Source organism: Hypanus sabinus, chromosome 3 (assembly GCF_030144855.1).
Source record: "Hypanus sabinus isolate sHypSab1 chromosome 3, sHypSab1.hap1, whole genome shotgun sequence".
Classification (NCBI taxonomy): domain Eukaryota; kingdom Metazoa; phylum Chordata; class Chondrichthyes; order Myliobatiformes; family Dasyatidae; genus Hypanus; species Hypanus sabinus.
Window position 1 is genome coordinate 117,269,566 of NC_082708.1, and position 20,253 is coordinate 117,289,818.

At 40.7% G+C, this 20,253-nt stretch overlaps 1 protein-coding gene across 5 annotated transcripts in view; it reads right to left on the bottom strand.

Annotated features, from left to right (window-relative positions):
* slc10a7 (solute carrier family 10 member 7) overlaps positions 1-20,253 on the bottom strand; it is a 221,658-nt gene that overhangs the window by 61,178 nt on the left and 140,227 nt on the right. For 4 of the 5 annotated variants that reach the window (XR_009511279.1, XM_059965004.1, XM_059965003.1 and 1 more), the window contains exon 6: positions 6,866-6,901. Coding sequence is in view for 3 of the 5 variants with exons in the window: in XM_059965004.1 (XP_059820987.1) it covers positions 6,866-6,901 (36 nt within the window). In the remaining 2 variants the exon portion in view is untranslated. Of the gene's footprint in view, positions 1-6,865; positions 6,902-17,388; positions 17,562-20,253 lie in introns of all 5 variants that reach the window. The other variant, XR_009511280.1, reaches the window with a different exon arrangement.

Below are 20,253 nucleotides of genomic sequence, written 5' to 3' on the forward strand. Positions count from 1 at the left end.
GACCCGGTTCTCTGTTGTGGATGTCGTAACTCGTCGGAGGTAAGACGCTGATCTTGGCTCCGGTTTCGACCAAAAAGCGATGTCCAGACTGCTTGTCCCAGACATACAGGAGGCTATCCCGATGGCCAGGCACCGTAGCCATCAGCGGCGGCAGGCCCTGGCATTTCCCGGGAACTTGCAGGGTGGGTTACAGCAGCGGGCTTCTGCGCCCCACCGCTGATGGTCGAAGCACCACTGTTCATTGGTCTCCTCACCCCTGCCTCTGGGGTTAGCGGGCTCTGCAGCCCGGCTTGGTCTGGTTTGCTGCTGGGAGCGTGGCCTGGTGATCTGCGCGACAGACGCCCCACTCTCCATATTGGCTTTCCACAGCACGTCTGCCCGGGCCGCCACCTTCCGGGGGTCGCTGAAATCTGCATTGGACAGCAACAGGCGTATGTCCTCGGGCAGCTGCTCCAGGAATGCCTGCTCAAGCATGAGGCAGGGCTTGTGAGCTCCGGATAGTGACAGCATCTTGTTCATCAAAGCCAACTGTGGCCTGTCCCCCAAACCATCCAGGTGCAGTAAGCGGGCAGCTCGCTTGCACCGTGAAAGTCCGAAAGTCCTTATGAGCAAGGCTTTGAATTCTGTGTATTTGCCGTCCACTGTATGAACTGTATGAACTCCTCAACCTGGGCAGCTGTCTCCTGGTCAAGGGAGCTCACCACGTAGTAGTAACGTGTGGCATCCGAGGTTATCTGCCAAATGTGGAATTGGGCTTCTGCTTGCTGGAACATAGGTGAGGTCGCAGCGTCCAGGAGCTTGGCAGTTTTAATGAAACTGCATGAAACAGATGTGGTGTTGTTCATCTCTGGTCCAAATATCGTTTGGGCCGTCGGGGTCACCAATTGTAGTGGTGTGCTACATGCAGCACTGCAATAACGACACAGAGTCGGTGAGCTGCAGTTACAAAAAAATTTATTCAAACTTCATGGCCTCGCTTTAAAGCCTTCCTGATCCTGCCCTCCCCGGGCGGGAATGCTGTAGGGGGCGCGTATTCACAGTCCCGTCCTGTGTGCGGGCTTTTCCCCTTGCTGGTGAAGCAGGCTTGGCGCCCTCTTTGGGACCTGCCTCAATGCCGGCGTGTGCCACTTTGTGAGCCGGTTCGAGTGCGCTGGGAAGTGGGTCGACACAGCTTGATTCTTGAACAATTTAATGAACAGCTTCTCTCTACTTATATATGTAATGTCCTGGTTAAGATTTCTACTGCTATGCTGAGAGGTAATCTGTGTTAGCAGTTTTCTGAAAAAGCAGTGTGCCATGCTGCAAAGTGTGTTTTCAGTTCAGCTAAAGTAAGCATGCATGTTGTCCAACTTGGAAATGTGAGGCTGCAAATCAGGATTGTGAGATGTGGGAGAAGATTAGAGAGCTGTGAGGAAGAGTTTTCTGAAGAAACAGTCTGATTCGTGGTCTTTAGGTGAGAGATGTGGAGAGAAGATTGAAAAGATGGCCCGTAGGATTCGATTCAATGGTAAGATGCTATTGCAAGGAATCCTTCACAAGACGAAGAAGTCCATGATAGGAAATTCTACCAGTGATTGGTGATGAGAATTTAGTGCTGTGAGTAGCGGTTATACCCAGCCTTTAGAAGAGACATCTCCAATGATCATGTGCACATTTAGACTAGTCTAACTGTAATGGGTCCTTTTATTTATTTTTTCTTTTTCTCAATAACTGTTTGATAAAACTGAAATTAGTAAATATACTTTAGTTATACTTTTATATGGTGTACAATCTGTTATTTCTTGCTGACTGATAAATGTGCACGAGCATATTTACATAGCATTCGCTCAAATCAAGATTCCTTTAATCAGAACATCACAACAGTATGATTTGGTTGAAGCCCAAATCATACTGACCCTAGATGTATACAGTATATGAAAAGTAACCTTCTCACGCTGTTATCAAACCAAGTTTGCATATGAGCCCGGTGAAAGGGTTACATTTATCTAACAGAACATAACCTTGCAGAGCTCCATCAAATCTCCTCTTAACCTTTGTTGCTCCTAGAGAATAGCACAGACTTTGTCACTTTGAAATTATTCTAATAGTTTACTGCAACTTTCCTTAGAACTTCACAGCTTCCCAAAGTTTGGTGTATATAACTGGACACAATATAGCATTAAGATTGTTATAGCCACGGGTGGCAATGGGGAGAAGCTCCCACTACCAATTAAATGTTCTCAATGGCATTTGCCTCAGATAGCCTCTGACAACGAAGTCCAGCCCCTGGCCTTCACAAGTGGCTTAGCTACCAAGCTGGTGGAACTGTTTCCACTGACAGGAGAAGGGGCAAAGGCAGTTTACTGGCATCTTAAAACCAGTCTCTTCAGATAGATAGGGCTCATCAGCCGTGGTTGGCAGCTCATCTAGAAGAAGGAAAACTCTGATCTGAAACTTTCCCCGAGGGAAAAATCCACAGCTGGAATCCCTAAGGCAGCCCTATATTGAGTTCACTGCTGACTGGCAACTCCTGCGACGTTGCTGGTACCAAACTGTATCGGTCTCTGTCATTCCTCTGGGTTTATCAGATGCATAGAGAGGGGTAACAGCCTGCTCTCCATATCATACTGCCCAGGCTTGAGTATCTAAACAGCTAGGATGCAATATCCATGGTTAATTCTGACTGATGAAGACCTCAAAAATAAAGCACTGTATTATCCATAGAATTCAGAAAATCTACATGGCACATTTATACTCAGTGGCATTTTATTAAGTACAAGAGTAGAACACAACATGGTCTCCTGTTGCTGTAACCCATCCTCTTCAAGGTTCGACATGCTGTGCATTCAGAAGTTCTCTTTGACATAGCACTATTGATTGGCTACTTAGATATTTGCATTAATGAGTAGGTGTACAAGTGTACCTAATAAAGTGGCCACTGAGTGTATATCTAAGCCTTGAATTAATATCAAAGAAAGCAGTATTCCATGCACTGATTCCTGAGGAACAGTGCTTTTACATATCATCCAGTCCAAAAAAACTTCCTACGATTATTTTCTGCCTTTAATTTAAATCTCCTATCTATTCTGCAGCTGACCATTTAACGATTGTCTTACTTCAGTTAATTGCATTGAACCATCAATAATTTATTTGAAAATCCTTGTGAATACCATCTACTTCATTCTCTTCATCACCATTCTCACTTATCGCAAATTGGTCAGACACAATTTGCCTTTAATAAATCTATGGCAGCTAACTTTATAAGTATCTTAAAGAGCACATGGAAGTTTTCTGATTATTGTTCTAAGTCAGGGGTCAGCAACCTTTACCACTGAAAGAGCCACTTGGACCCGTTTCCCACAGAAAAGAAAACACTGGGAGCCGCAAAACCCGCTTGACATTTAAAATGAAATAACACTGCATACAACGTTTTGTTTTGCCTTTATGCTATGTATAAACAAACTATAATGTGTTGCATTTATGAAATTGATGAACTCCTGCAGAGAAAATGAAATTACATTTCTGCATGCAACAAAAACATTTTGAACTCCGAAAAAAAGACGTTGGGTTGAAGGTTACTTTTAAGTAAAATACTCAACGTCTATTTGAGTCCTTCTTGTATTTATGAAAAACGCCAAACTTAAATTTGCCGCCAGCAGCAAACCAAAAATAACGTCAGCCAGCTGTCAACCTGAAAAATAAAAGGACTATTTCACTGAACAATGAAAACATATGAATATACGTAAAATAATAGGCAATTAAAATATTTATCATACTTGTTCAGGTTGACTCACACCTGACAATGCAGTCGTATTTAGTAGGGATGGATCGATGCTTAGGGGAGTGACCGGGAAGGATAATGTGTTTTTTTCCTCTCTGAACTCACAGAAGCGTTTCCCAAACGATGTTTGCATTGCGATGATTGCAGAATGTAAATACTCCGAATTTATCATGTCGTGACCTTGTTTGAACTCTCTCAAATTGGGGAAGTGAGACAATGTGCCTTTCTGTAAATCTCTGGCAAGCAATGTCAACTTGCGCTCGAATGCCAAAACATCCTCCAACATGTGCAGGGCTGTACGTCCTTACCCCGTTGAAGAGCTGTGTTCAGCGTGTTCAGGTGCGCTGTCATGTCTACCATGAAGTGTAGCTTTTCCAGCCACTCTGGCTGTTCCAGCTCAGGAAAGTTGAGCCCTTTGCTGCCCAGGAAAGTTTTCACTTCTTCCAGACACGCGACAAAGCGTTTCAGCACCTCCCCTTTGGACAGCCACCGGACTTTGTTGTGCAGCAGGAGATCAGAATATGCGCTTTCCAGCTCGTCCAGTAACAAACGGAATTGACGGTGATTTAAACTTTTTGCCATTATTTTATTGACAATCTGAATGACAACATCCATTACTTCTGTGCATTCCGGAGGAAATGTTTGAGCGCACAGTGCCTCTTGGTGCAAGATGCAGTGAAAAGTCAGCAGCTTTCTGTCCAGCGACTTCTGCAGTAAAGCCACAAATCCCTTGTGCGTTCCCGTCATATTCGGTGCCCCATCAGTAGCTACTGACACCAGATGGGTGGTCTTTATTCCTTTGGCTCTTAAACAATTCAAGACAGCCTCACAGATGTCCTCCCCCTGTGTTTGGTCTTTTAGAGGTATCAACTCAATCAGTTCTTCCTGTGGCCCGGCAGAGTTTACATACCGGCAGAACAACGCTATTTGTTCAATATCACCTTTGTCTTTAGACTCGTCACAGGCAATCGAGTAGGCCACAGCTGAATTGATGTCTTTAATTTGCTGTCTTGTGATGTCTTCTGCCATTTTTATGGTTCTGTCTTTGACAGTCTTTGCAGAGAGGGGCATATCCCTGATTTTCTGCACAATTTCACTCTTGTTTTTAAAGTCCGTGAATAGATGCTCTGAAATCTTAATGAAAGATTCTTTTATATATTCACCATCTGTAAACTGCTTCCCGTGCCTGACTATTTCCTGAGCGGCAATATAACTGGCGTATGTCGTTGATTTTCCAGACTTCATCCATTTCTGGAAATGATTTTTGCTCAGATCAACCTTCCGCATCAGTTCCGAAACGGCTTTTTTTCTCTCATCTCCATCCGGATATTTTTAAGCAAAGGCTGCGTGTTTATTCTGGAAATGCCTTGCGACATTTGACTTTTTGTTGTTTGCTAGTTTCTCATTGCATATTAAGCATACCGGTAAACCAGTCTCGTCAACAGTGAAAGCAAATGAATCTGTCCACGTATCATTAAACGTTCTGTTTTCTTCAGTCACTTTTCTTTTTTTAGAATTCTCCATAGTTGGCTTACCTTGGATCGAAAAATTAAAGAAATCGCGCACTGGCGGGTGTCAGGTATTGGCAGTGGTGACGTATATTAATAGCGATAAAAACACGTTGTAGCGGTGTGCTCACGCAGTCAGTAAACTGCAGTCGAATAACTTTATTCGAACTAAACAGCCTTGCTTTTAAGCCTCCCTCAACCCAGCCCCCATGGACGCAGATGCTGCAAAAGACGCGTACTCACAAACCCCCGTAGGCTATCTCCCTTAGCCTGAATGCTGGCTAATTGTGAGCCGTTTCGGATGTGCCAGGAAATGTGTCGCCACACTTAGATTGTACAAGATCACCATAATCTTCAAATTTAGAATTACATTTCAAAAGCTAACAAACTAACATAAAATACATTTTAATTAAATACTGACCAATTATTTCCCAAAGCCACAGGGAGCCGCAGCACAGAGGTGAAAGAGCCACAAATGGCTCGGGAGCCGCAGGTTGCCGACCCCCGTTCTAAGTGGAGCTTCAGAGACAATGGTGCCTAACAGCCACTCCTTTGCTTGCATCTTTGGACACATATTTAATATCTCTATTTTTCCCTTTCAGGATTCTTTTGAAGACCTTGACCTGGAGTTAAACACTGACTTCTTTAAGGGAATGGGACCCACTCTCAGGGTCTCACGACTGGCTGTTATTCGACATACCAAGAATGCAGCCTAGATTAGCTTGCCTTCGGAGTTTTGGAATTCGTGGCTCTGGAGGCGGGCGGACATGAGGTTGGTGCCTCTGCAGGAAACTGGTGTGTCATGCGAGATGGAAGATCACTGGCTGTGTGCCGAGAGACCTGAGTTCTTTGGGCACAGAGCTTGGAAAAAGTGATGCAATGGACTTTTAACATTGTAAATCAGTGAGTTGATTGTTATGTCTCCCTCTCACTGTGAAATGGAGTCACCTCTTTTTCCCTTATTAGGGGGAGGGAGGGGGAGAGGGAGAGAGAGAGAGAGAGTGTGGTATGTTGAACTACCAAGCGAATAAGTAATCTTGGGGGTACTGCAAGTCTGTGTCTTTATTGATGTTTTTCTGCACACTACAGTACATTTGTTCTTACCCCTCTCCTCCTCCTCAAATTCCAAAGCTCTTCTTTAACAACCTCTCAATAATATCACTGCCTTCTTTTAAAAAGTTGTGATTCAACTTTTGAAAAAATCATGTTTTTAAGTTCATAAAAGAATTCCACTATACTTAATCCATGAAAAACAGATATTTAGATGCATGAGGCCTTAGCTTGTTATTATTAACGCTAACATAAAGAATTTTATACTGATGAATAGCTGATAGTCAGCTGCCAGCTTGTGTAGATCTCAGGCATGTTGTAAAATCAACAAAGCATAATGTTTATCATGTAGTTTAGAAAATATGCTTATTATCAATTACATTTTCATTTTTCTCACTCCTAATAAGTTCTTCTCAAGGCCCAGTACTTATTTCTACTGATAGTTCATTGCTTAGATGAAAAATTACTTAGTATTAGCTTGTGGGCATTACAATTGGACATGCACTTTTTGAAACACAAAAAAATATACAAAATGATTGGTACTCACAAACAACAGTAGTAATAATGGTGTGATGACAATCCCCTGAAAGAAAACATTAAATTGTTAGTTGTTCCTCAAAGGAAAAAATTGTAAACTTAACCTTATGAGTAGTGTTCATCCTTAAAGAATATTAAGCAGCTCTGTGACCTTTCTGCATTCTTCAAACTGATGCCTCAAAGAGGCGGCATCTATCATTTAATGGCCCCCAATCTCCCAAGACATGCCCTCTTCTTATTACTACTATTAGAGAGGCGCATGGCCAAGTGGTTAAGGCATTGGTCTAGTGATCTGAAGGTTGCTAGTTCGAGCCTCAGCTAAGGCAGCGTGTTGTGTCCTTGAGCAAGGCACTTAACCACACATTGCTCTGCGACGACACTGGTATCAAGCTGTATGGGTCCTAATGCCCTTCCCTTGCCCAACATTGGTGGCGTGGAGAGGGGAGACTTGCAGCTTGGGCAACTGCTGGTCTTTCATTAAAAAAAACATTGCATGGTCTTGCATGACCATGCCCAGGCATGGTCTGTTGAGACTAATGGAGGCCTACATCAGAGAGGAGGTACAGGAGCCTGAAGCCACATGCTCAACACTTTAGAAATAGCTTATTTTCCTCCACCATTAGACTGCTAAACAGACAATAAAACAACCCATGAACACCAGTTCAATATTTTTGCACTACTTATTTAGTTATATATATTTATATAAAATATTAAAAATCAGTTACTACTTTGGAAGTCTGTTTCTCCAGAGCAGTATTAATATAGCCATGGGAAGAAGCCCATCAATCGTAAACGTGGCTTCAGAATTGTCCTCAGTACTGTTTCTGATGGAAAAAAAAGCGAAGATCGAAACATTGGTGCTGAGAGGAGGGTGAGAAGGAGAGGGAGAACTTATTACGGGTCGATGGATAAGGATTGTTATCATTTGGTCAGATGATACAGGAAAAGAAACAAGGAAATAGAATAATAAAGGAAAAAGAGAAAATAAACTAAGGGAAGAAAGAGATGTCCTTACATCTGGTTTGCATAGAGTGAAGCATGAAAATGTTCTCCCTTACCAGTTCTATATCTCTCATAGCCAGAAATATGAGAGGTATCTTCTTTTTGTGATTCTAGAAACACTTTCAGTACTCTGCTGATTATATAGGAATGGTAAGCATTTTGTCGACAGATTTAGTAGCCTATATTGAACAAAATGCCATGATCCCGTATCAACATTATTCTCCTCGCAGCAACTGGTTTACCATTTATTAGCTGGGTATCTTAAATTACTATAATTATTTTAAGTTTGTTCCCATTTGCAGAACCTGTACCGAATGACACAAGCTCCCGCATAGAGAAAGGGAGAAATAATATATGTATATTCAGACTGTAAGGGGTGGAAGGGGAAGTGAGAAGTTAAGGGGAAAACAAAATACAAACCAGTTGAAGGGAAATACAAAAATCTGGTGAAATGAGACCATTGAAATATCTTAAAACAATCATGAAAACTTTAAATTTGAGATCTAATACAAGTCATTAAGCACTGGGGTGAAGTGTGGATGCAAATTAGGAAACTGATGAATCACAGATAACAGTTACAGGAGTCCCATAAATTCAAAGGATTACTGAACCAAAAAGATAACAGCAGATAAGATTTTTAACCCGTAAAGGCTTCATTCAAAACTGACTTCAAAACAAAAGAAAAACTGGTGTGTGACTGATACACATAATTTTATTATGAACCTTAAGGCTGATTTATACTTCTTCATCAAATGAACTCCATAGGTATGGCGTAGCTGCCTAACCTACGCTGTACCCTACGCCCTAGCCTGACGCGCACCTCTCCAAAAATGTAACTGCGCGTCACGGCGATGCAGAACGCAACAACTGTGATTGGTCTGCTTGGTAACATCGCATTTCCTCCTGTCTATAGGCATACTGTGCGTACACTGATGCAAAATAATGGTTGGAGATGATGAACCAAATCGTCAAATCTACCTGCCGACATCTGAAAATATTTGAAATGCATTTCCTTGTCCATGTCTCTCAGTGGTCGGACAAGCACAGAAAATTCACCCTCCTTCTGCCTCAATCCGTTCAATGGTCATATGTACCATCTCCTCCGACATCTTCCCTCTTTTCTGTGTTGCAGTAATTTCAATAAAAGTAACCCTTGTTCAACATTTATTTACTCCAAATCCAACATGATGCACTCAGTCACCATTAGAAACCCCACCGCCAACCAGCGTTTTGGCTGTGAATTGCAGAGCGATGCAGGCACACCAACGCACAGGTATAAATGCTCACAAAGGCGCAGGACACTTACGAAGGCTACGGCGTAGGCCACTACGCAGAAGCATAAATTAGCCTTTCGTCATCAGCTAGTGGCAAGGAAGAGATAGCTATGGATTGAGAGATCACAATTTCCAGATTCAAAGTAAATTTATCAAAATAGATTATACAGTCAGCCCTCCTTATCCGCGGATTCCGCATGTGTGGATTCGACCAACCGCGGATCGGGAAAACTCGGAAGTTCTCTCTCCTGCACTCGTTGCTTGAGCATGTACAGATTATTTTCTTCTTGTCATTATTTCCTAAACAATACAATCTAACAACTATTTACATAGCATTTACATTGTATGAGGTATTATAAGTAATCTAGAAATGACTTAAAAGTACAGGCAGTCCCCGGATTATGAATGAGTTCCATTCCTGAGTCCGTCTTTAAGTCGGATTTGAAGTCGGAACAGGTACATCTGGTATTATTTAGCGTCAGTTAGTCAAACATTTTTCTTAATATATAGTTCATATTTTACCTTTCTATGCATATAAAACACTTAAGAAACATACGTATTTCATTCATTTAACCACTGCGTTGCTTAGTAATAATTGTAGCTTTCATCAGGGCAGTGCCTTTCACATGCTCCATTAAAATTGTTCTGATCGTGGACCGACTGTAGCCGAACGCTTTTCCAATGACCGATGGCGTTTTACCTCTTTCTGATCTCGTTACTACTTCCACCTTATTTTCAGTCGCGATCGTGATTATTTTCATGAACAGAAACACTGCGGATTCAGAGCAGTGCCGCCAGGTCCTAATGTCCACTGCACAGAGACATGTTAAATTAAGTCTGGAGTTCCGCTGGGTCCTAAAGACCACTGCACTGTTACATGTTAAATAAGGGACTTGAGCATCCGCAAATTTTGGTATCCTTGGGGGGTCCCGGAACCAATCCCCTGCAGATAAGGAGGGTTGACTGTTCTTATGTCACCATTTACAACCCTGAGATTCATTTTCTTGCAGACAATCACAGTAAGTACAAAGAAACATAATAGAATCAATGAAAGACCACAGCCAACAGGATGGACAACAAACAATCTGCAGAAAAAAAACACAGATGAATAATAAATAGTGAGAACATGAGATGAAGAGTCTTTGAAAGTGAGTCCATAGGTTGTGGGAACAGTTCCATGATGGAGTGAGTGAGTGAAGTTATTCCCTCTAGTTCAAAAGCCTGATGGTTGAGGGGATAATACTTGTTCCTGAACCTGGTGGTCTGGGTCCTGAGGCTCCTGTACCTTCTTCCTTATGGCAGCAGCAAAAAGAGAGCATGGCCTGGATGGTGGGGTCATCGATGATGGATGCCGCTTTCTCTTCATAAATTTCCTCACTGATGGGGAGGGCTTTACCCGTGATGGACTGGGCTGTATTCACTACCTTTTATGGGCTTTTCTGTACAAGAGCATTGGTGTTTCCAGAACAGGCCATGACACAACTAGCCAATATACTCTCCACCAAACATCTATAGAAGTTTGTCAGACTTTTAGATGGTGTGCCAAATCTTTGCAAATTTCTAAGCAGAGGCACTGCTGTGCTTTCTTCGTAATGGTACTCAAGTGCTGGACCCAGGACAGATCCTTTAAAATGATGACACAGAGGAATTTAAAGTTGCTGACTCCCTCCAGATTTGATCTCCTAACGAGGACGGGCTTATGGACCTCCAGATTCTTCCTCCTGAAGTCAATAATCATCTTGATTTTGCTGACATTGAATGAGAAGTTGTTGCTGTGACAGCACTCAACCAGATTTATGCCATTTTGCCTTAGCTGAATATTTTCCATGGTGATTAAATTGGATCATTAATTGCTCACTTAAAATTAACTTAAATGGCCTTTAAGTGACCTGATTGTTGATAATCACTGCTAGTAAAATACCTTCACAGTAACTTAACAAACATTGCATTCCTTAAGATTATGGAGATTTTTTAATATGTAAATAGTTTCTTTTCTCACTCTTTTCATTCTTCTCTGCAATCTAAACTTCCACTCTCCTTTTTTTTGTAGTACTATGGTAATTCCTTACTGCATTCAACCGCTTCAACTCATCAAGCTTGGTCTCTTCTCTTGTCTCTCAATCCTCAAACCTTATTGCTTAACAAGAAACACTATCATTGTTCACTAAGGATCTTGTGTTCTGTTTCTTTGGTTGCCCTGTTATCAGCTCATATATCAAACATTTTTGTAGGCAAAATAATTGTATATGCAAAAACAACACACAATGAATTCACCTGTATCATCAGAAATTGAGCTACTACTGATATATTAATTTCAAGTGTGGATTACATTCTAATGCTAATTTGTTAAAGCATTATTAGCAACAACTGTATTTTATTTAATGTTCATGTAGGGCATCCTTCACAAATTTGATGGAATTTATTCTCTATCTGTTACTGTTTATGTTTGAAACACATGGACCAATCTTTCTTAACAATCTTCTCTATTACAACGAAGTACCCTTATGTTCAGTGCAAAAGCAACGATTATATAGCTCTTGTAAGAGTAATCATGCCAGCTTACTTTCTTTGGACTTTTGTATCCTTCTGCCATTAAGTAGGCCAAAATAAAGAGCTAGAAAGGACTTACAATCAATATGCCTGCATAAACATTAACAATATTTCCTCTTATTTGATGATATTTGCAGAACAGACAGAATCAATATAACACTTTTGCAGTGCTACTATCTATTTTATAAAATTCAGAAATACAGCGTGGAATCAGTCCTTCTGGCTCTTGGAACCATGCCAACAGTAACCCACTGATTTAACCCTAGCCTAATCATGAGACAATTTACAATGACCTACTAACCGGTATGTCTTTGGACTGTGGGAGGAAATCAGAGCACCTGGAGGAAAGCCACACATTCATGGGAAGGACATACAAACTCCTTACAGACTTCACTGGAATTGAATGCTGAACTCCGATACCCCAAGCTGCAACAGCATCATTAGTAATTGCAACGCTACCATGGCAGAAACTTACAAAGCTGCTCTGTTTAATATTGAACTACCTAAAAATTTCATTTTAAATAACTAACTGCATTGCATAAACCATTAACATGCCTCGGCCATCTTTGAGATAACTAATGAAAAAGAAAATTGATGATTTTATTTAAGAATCATTGGCTTCTCAATGACAGGAATTTTTCAACAATGGTTTAGATAAAAGAATGTTAATTAATATTTTTTTGTAGGATCCAAGCTGATAATTATGCCCATGGATAGATGTTTAAAGGCTATGTGAATTAAACCCAATTCATCAAAGTATAAATTTATACAGAAATTTTGAAAGGTATATAGTTTATCAATTTAGAACTCAGACACAAGTAGATGAAAATGTGAAAATGTTTGAAATGCTGTCACTCTTCATCTGCCTACATATTTGACATATATAATGAAATTTTCATGTAGCCAAAGAGCAAAGTATAGAAGAGGTTGTATGGCATATTTTATGTGTACTGGTTCTCTTCCAGAAAAGTTCAAAACTAATCCAATTTCTCCAGCAGAAATGTCAACCTCTTCCCCCCTTAAAAGATGCAAGAGCCTCTGGCTTTACTATTCCACTTAGCGGTTTTCCCCAACTACATTGTTAGTTGCCATTTTAGTGATACGTCAACAATGACTTCATAAAAAGAGAAAAAAATTGTTGCTATTTCACCCATGTGATCAAAACTTGGTAATTTTTTGAGGAAAACCTTTTAAATCACTCTTCAATTCTCACTAGATACAGGCTACAGTCCTGTTCTCTATGTCTCATTTCACTCTGTGCCCTCTGTACATCATGATTCCACAGGACTGTTGGAAAAAACAAGTTGTACCTCCTCCCATAGATGCTGTCTGGCCTGCTGAGTTCTGCCAGCATTTTGTGTTTTTATTGATAACAGTGCCACTGGTTAAACATCTAGAACTGTCTCTCTTCTTAACCAGAGAATTTAAAAAAAGGCAAGACTGAAAATGTAAATTGAACTGGTAAACTTTTTAAGAGACAGAGAGGAAAAGGTTAGACTAAGAAAGAAACCTGAAAGGAGAATGGTTGAGGATTTACAAATTGTTTCCTGTTTCTTCTTGAAACAAAAACATGAAATATAAAACAGCAAACACGAGGAAATCTGTAGATACTGGAAATTCAAGCAACACACACAAAATGCTGGTGGAATGCAGCAGGTCAGGCAGCATCTATAGGAAGAAGCACTGTCCGATGTTTTGGGCCGAGACCTTTCGTCCTGACACAAAATGAGTTTGAACGCCATTTCAAAGATACTGAACTGAAGCCTGCAAAGTTCAAAGTACATTTATTAGAAAAGTATTTTTAACTATATGCAGCCTTGAGCTTCATCTCCTTACAGGCAGCCACAGAACAAATAAATCCAATACAACCCATTAAAAAACAGAAGACTGTCAAACACCCAATGTGCAGTAAAAAAAAACAAATCATACAAACAACAAAAGCTAGCAAACAACTGAAGTTCATGAAAGTGAGTCCACAGCCGCAGAGCCAGTCATCTCTGCAGCCAATCCAGTAGATATTTTAACTAGCCCATCCCTTAAGTGTCACACGGAGTCTAAACAAGTTATTGTGCTGACAGTTCCTGCACAGAAAAACAACCAAGACCAAAATATTCAAAACTCTATACCGTTTTATTCTATTCAAAGGTCAAGACCCTACTGGTAAAAAGTAAAATCTTCAATTTTGCACCAATTACAGATTTCAGTTGCAAGTTCAAGCATTTAAAATATACTCACTCTTGTGGCAAAAACTTGTAATATCAGCAATGAAACAAGCTATGTAGACTATCAGGTAGGTACTGAATTTAACTGCACAATCTGAACAATAGATCAGATGTTCTGTGGTAGTGATGACAGCAGTGGACCACAGTTTATTTGCCACAGAATGAACAAGAGATGATGAAATTGGCAAGCAGAGAGGAGAATTAACTCAGGAGTGGAAGTGAAGAGAACAATTCTTATTCCACAATTTTAATCACACATCACCAATAACATAAATCTCTGGAATTCCCTCCCCATGCATTGCTGCTTCTTTCCTCCTTTAAAATGTTCCTTAATATCTATTTCCCTGAACAAGGATTTGTAGCTTTGCCAAATATTGGCTGATAATAAACATAAGAGATTCTAACAGAAGCTGGAAATCCAAAGCAACACACACAAAATGCTGGAGGAACTCAGCAGGTCAGGCAGCACCCTTCATCAGGTCCCGAAACATTGACCATTTATTCATTTCCACAGATGCTGCCCTATGTACTGAATTCCTCTAGCATTTGTATGTGTTGTGTTGGTTGATAATAGTCTTTACAAGAACATTGACATGTTTTTGGTACCCCAAAAGGACTATAGAAAAGTTTTCAATTTTTGTTTCGCAGGCTTCAGGGAATCCTACAGCTCAGAGACACAAGCACAGCTTTAGGAAAAATGCAGGTTCCTTTTATGATAACAGTATTGGCTATTGGCTAGAAAAGCACTTTGATGCTTATTTCGTTCCCTGAGATCAGACAATCCCCAAATCAGATTCTTCAGGTATTTCCAAGAGCATAGGGAAGCTCAATCAGCCCATCATACCTATACTGGCTTTCAGACTATTCCCAACAATCACATTCTTTCACTAATTTTCCCTTCATCCTTATCTCTTTCACATAACCACCTACACTGGGGTTAATTTACGAAAACTAATTAACCTATCAACCAATGAATTTGGGGTGTGGGAGGAAACCGGAGCACTCCAGGAAAATATCACAAAGTCATAGGGAGAACACATGAACTCCACACAGACACCACCAGTGGTCAGGATCGAACCTGGGTTGCTGAAACTGTGGGACGACTAACATGCTGCTCTAGTATTACCTTAGGAGTCAAGGGTCAAAGCGTGCGGGTGAGAGGCAAAGTCATCATGAGGTCAAGGCATGTTGGGGTGAGGTTGTATCATACTCGAGGCAAAGTCAGAGCAGAGAAGAGGCAGGTTCAAGGCATGTTCACCTAAACCAGGGGTCAGCAACCTTTACCACTGAAAGAGCCACTTGGACCCGTTTCCCACAGAAAAGAAAACACTGGGAGCCGCAAAACCCGTTTGACATTTAAAATGAAATAACACTGCATACAACGTTTTGTTTTGCCTTTATGCTATGTATAAACAAACTATAATGTGTTGCATTTATGAAATTGATGAACTCCTGCAGAGAAAACGAAATTACATTTCTGCATGCAACAAAAACATTTTGAACTCCGAAAAAAAGACGTTGGGTTGAAAGTTACTTTTAAGTAAAATATTCAATGTCTATTTGAGTCCTTCTTGTATTTATGAAAAACGCTGAACTTAAATTTTCCGCCAGCAGCAAACCAAAAATAACGTCAGCCAGCTGTCATCCTGAAAAATGAAAGGACTATTTCACTGAACAATGAAAAAATATGAATATAAGTAAAATAATAGGCAATTAAAATATTTATCATACTTGGTTAATGGGATTTCTGCTCCTGGACCTCAGCGCACAGCGTCTGCACATCAGGGCTGTATGATGTCACCTTCATCTTTACACAGGATCGCAAGCTGTCATCTGTGAGGTTTTCAATATCACTCCATTTGTGTTTCTGAGCAAGAACGGCCTTCTGACGGGCAACATCTTCAAGGTCTGCTGTCAAGCGTCTAAACTTGGACACCCATATGTCTTTGTCGGCTATGTCGGCCAGTTCCATCTCAAGATCAGGTTGACTCACACCTGCCAATGCAGTCGTATTCAGTAGGGAAGGATCGATGCTTAAGGGAGTGACCGGGAAGGATAATGTGTTTTTTTCCTCTCTGAACTCACAGAAGCGTTTCCCAAACGATGTTTGCATTGCGATGATTGCAGAATGTAAATACTCCGAAATTATCATGTCGTGACCTTGTTTGAACTCTCTCAAATTGGGGAAGTGAGACAAAGTGCCTTTCTGTAAATCTCTGGCAAGCACTGTCAACTTGCGCTCGAATGCCAAAACATCCTCCAACATGTGCAGGGCTGTACGTCCTTTCCCCTGAAGAGCTGTGTTCAGCGTGTTCAGGTGCGCTGTCATGTCTACCATGAAGTGTAGCTTTTCCAGCCACTCTGGCTGTTCCAGCTCAGGAAAGGTGAGCCCTTTGCTGCCCAGGAAAGTTTTCACTTCTTCCAGACACGCGACAAAGCGTTTCAGCACCTTCCGTCTGGACAGCCAGCGATAAAAACACGTTGTAGCGGTGTCAGTAAACTGCAGTCAAAGATAGCTTTATTCGAACTAAACAGCCTTGCTTTTAAGCCTCCCTCAACCCAGCCCCCATGGACGCAGATGCTGCAAAAGACGCGTACTCACAAACCCCCGTAGGCTATCTCCCTTAGCCGGAATGCTGGCTAATTGTGAGCCGTTTCGGATGTGGCAGGAAATGTGTCGCTACACTTAGGTTGTACAAGATCACCATAATTACATTTCAAAAGCTAACAAACTAACATAAAATACATTTTAATTAAATACTGACCAATTATTTCCCAAAGCCACAGGGAGCCGCAGCACAGAGGTGAAAGAGCCACAAATGGCTCGGGAGCAGCAGGTTGCCGACCCCCGACCTAAACCGATAGCGAGTCTTGATCAATCTAAGCACCAGGCCAATTTGGAATGGTTGGGTATGGGCCAAAACATGGTGGCAGGGTCCAGGCCAACAGCATATTGATGTGACAAGGCCTGGGTCCTAGCGTGAGGATGGTTGGATGATTTAAACACCGGGTCAGGTGGATTGAAAGGCAGGGTTTTGGGACAAGAGGCGAGGGTTGGGCTGGTTCTGCTCATTGCTCCGTGGCATTTACTTGGCTCTGCTTTGAATTAAGGCTGAGGCTATGGCCTATTCAGCTGCTCTGGAATCTGTGTCTGAGGGCTCTGCACAGAACTGAGGCTGAGATTGTGGCCTGCTCTGGGCTTCGTGTCTATGGACTTAGTTTTGTTGTCAATGCTATTTGCTTACTTTTATTGTTTGCATGATTTGTTTTTTTCTCTCTCTGCACACTGTGTTTGAAGGTTTCTTCTTATGGGTTCTTTTGGGTTTCTTTGTTTTGTGGCTGCATGTAATGAGACGAATCTCAAGGCTGTATAATGTACAAATGCTCTGATAATAAATGTACTTTGAACTTTGAGGATTAGAGCTCTGACCAGATCAAGTCTCAACATTTCATAATTGACTTTGGATTTTATTATTTTACACTACCTGTCTAGTACCAGAAGTTTGCAGTCTGAATTCTGCTTGGGCAGGAGTTCGGCTGGTAAATCAGTTTGACTTCTAGCTGGAAATCTTGTCAAAAGGGGAAAAAAATCCATCGTGTGAAGTTAAAATCTCCACAGCATGAGAGGAAACCATCCAATATTTTGCCCCGTCTCACCCTGTTCATATAACAGCAAACAACAAAAACTCAGGATATGTTTCAAGATTGTATTTACTCATTTCATACACAATATTTTATAATGGGTTTCCACCATCAGATATATTTCATTCATAGGTTGTTTCTCTGTGCAAGAAACATAACCTATGAATTTGCCACTAGATGGCAAAATAAGCCCATTTGCAAGAAGCAGTTTATCTTTCAGCTTATTTTACATAATCCTCAAAGCGTCAAGAGAAGGGAAAGTCTGAGGAAATAATACTTCTGTTTGATCAAATTTCTTGACTTCAATTATTTTTACACAGAGTAGTTAATTCTACAGAAAAAGGTGGCAGTGAAGATTAAAGATACGAATTTTATTTGTGAAAAAGTAACCCATTGAAACCACTTCAGTGACATTAACCAAAGATAGAATCTGATTACAGACCCATAAATAATGAAGCTAGATCAAGGCTCCCCCCCCCCCCCCCAAATATCTACTCCCAGTCCTCAAAAAAGCTTAATTCTAGGAATATAATTGAACATCTTATGGGCTATTTTGTGCAACATTAACATAATACTTCTACGTGTGATCATATATTTCCACTTTATGAATAAGGGTTAAAAATGCTAAGTTACATAAGGTACCTATTATTATAAATAATCAGTGGGTCACAATTGAAAAATCATTCTTTATCTTAAGAGCAACAGACAAAAATTGCTGGAGGAACTCAGCAAGTTAGATGCTAACTGACCTGCTGAGTTCCTCCAGTATTTTGTGCCTATTGCTTTAAGATTTTCAGCGACTACAGAAGCTCTTGTATTGCTTTATATAAAAGTCCTTGACCATAATGGTAACATTCTTGTCTGATAATCAAATTAGCTTATTTTTGGAAAAAAAGCATCCTGATGAGATCTAACAATTGAATGAATGATAGTTACAAGATATCTCTCACTCAGCAAGATGAAAGCCATACTTTTAACCTTCATAACAAAAATCACAAAGATATTTGTTCTTGGACATACATAAAAACAATCAGCAAGTCAGCAGCATCTATGCAAAAAGGAATAGAGCTTAGGGTTTCAGGTCAGCGGTCCTTTATTTGAACTGGAAAAAAGAGACAATCAAGAGAATTTTAAGTTGCAGAGAAGACAGAGAGAGAGTAAAATCTATGAAACATCAAATTTGTAAATGGAGAAGTTAGAAGGTTGTTAGTTTGTCAAGTTTATTGTCATCAACACAAGCAGATGTTTGCATAGATGCAATGAAAAGCCTACTTGCAGCAGCATCATAGGCAATTGGCATCATATATTCAACACTCAGAAGAATAACATAAAAACAAGAAAACACAGACAAAAAGTGAAATCTATTTTAGTGTTAAGTTATTACAATGTTATAGTGTTGATAAACTGTACTGATTAGGATTTCTCAGTTGGTTTAAGAACAGCTTTTGAAGGAGGAAACAGTTCTTAAACTTGGTGGTATGGGTCTTCAAGCCTCTGTAGCTCATATCCAATGGTAGCTGCAAAAAAAAAATGATATGATCTAGATGGTAGGAATTTTTGATTATGCTTGTTGTCTTCTTGAGGCAGTTCCTCCTATAGATATTATCAATGCCCATGATGCACTGGACAGATTCTTGATTTCCTGTGCATTTGAATTACCAGATCACAATACATTGGTCAGGATGCTTTCAACAGTACATCTTTCGAAGTTGCTTTTTTTGGTGACAAGCTGAACTTCCTTAACATTGTAAGAAAGTAAAGATATTGGCGCACTTTCCTTATGACTGCATCCATGTGAACAGCCCAGGATTGGTTATCCAATGCATTAATGCCTAGTAACTTAAAGCTGCTGACTCTCTCCATTACCAATCCCCCAGTGTAAACTGGTACATGTTTGCCCTCCATCCCCTTTCAGAAGTCCACAATCAGCTCTTTAGCTTTGCCAAAGTTGAGTGAGAGGTTGTTGCAGAACCACTCATTTAAGTCCTATCTCGCTCCAATAAGCTGACTCATCACCACCAGAGATTCATTCAGTAACAGTAATGTCATCATGAATTTGTACATGGTATTGGAACTGTGCTTAGCCATACAATCATGTGTGCATAGAAAGTAGAGGAGGGGCTAAGCACACAGCCTTGAGGTGTATCTGAATTGATGTTCAGTGAGGAGATATTGTTACCAATCCACACTGATTGAGATCTGTCAATGAGGAAGTTTGAGTACTCAGTTTTACAGGGAGGGTCAGAGGCCTGGGTCATGAAGTTTCATGATAAGTTTGAATGAAGTAAATGTGGTGCATGCAGAGCTGTCGTCAATAAATGGTAGCCTGACATAGGAGTTCCTGTTGTCTAGATGGTCCAGAGCACTGTGAAGAGCCATAGAAAATGTATCTGCTGTTGACCTATTATGGCAAAAGGCAAACTGGAATGGATCCAGGTCATTTCTGAGGTAGGAATTACTTTGCACCATTACCAATCTCTTGAAGCACTTTAATACAGTCGCAACCAGACGTTAGCTATTGAGGGAAATTATCACACTCTTCTGGGGTACCAGTATAATAGATACCTTTTTCAAGCAGGTAGGAACCTCAGATCGCAGAAGCATAAGATTGAATATGCCTATAAATACTCCAACTCAGTTAGTTCACGCAGTTATTTAGCATTCAGTCTGGTTTACTGCCTGGACCGGACACCTTTAATGGATTCATC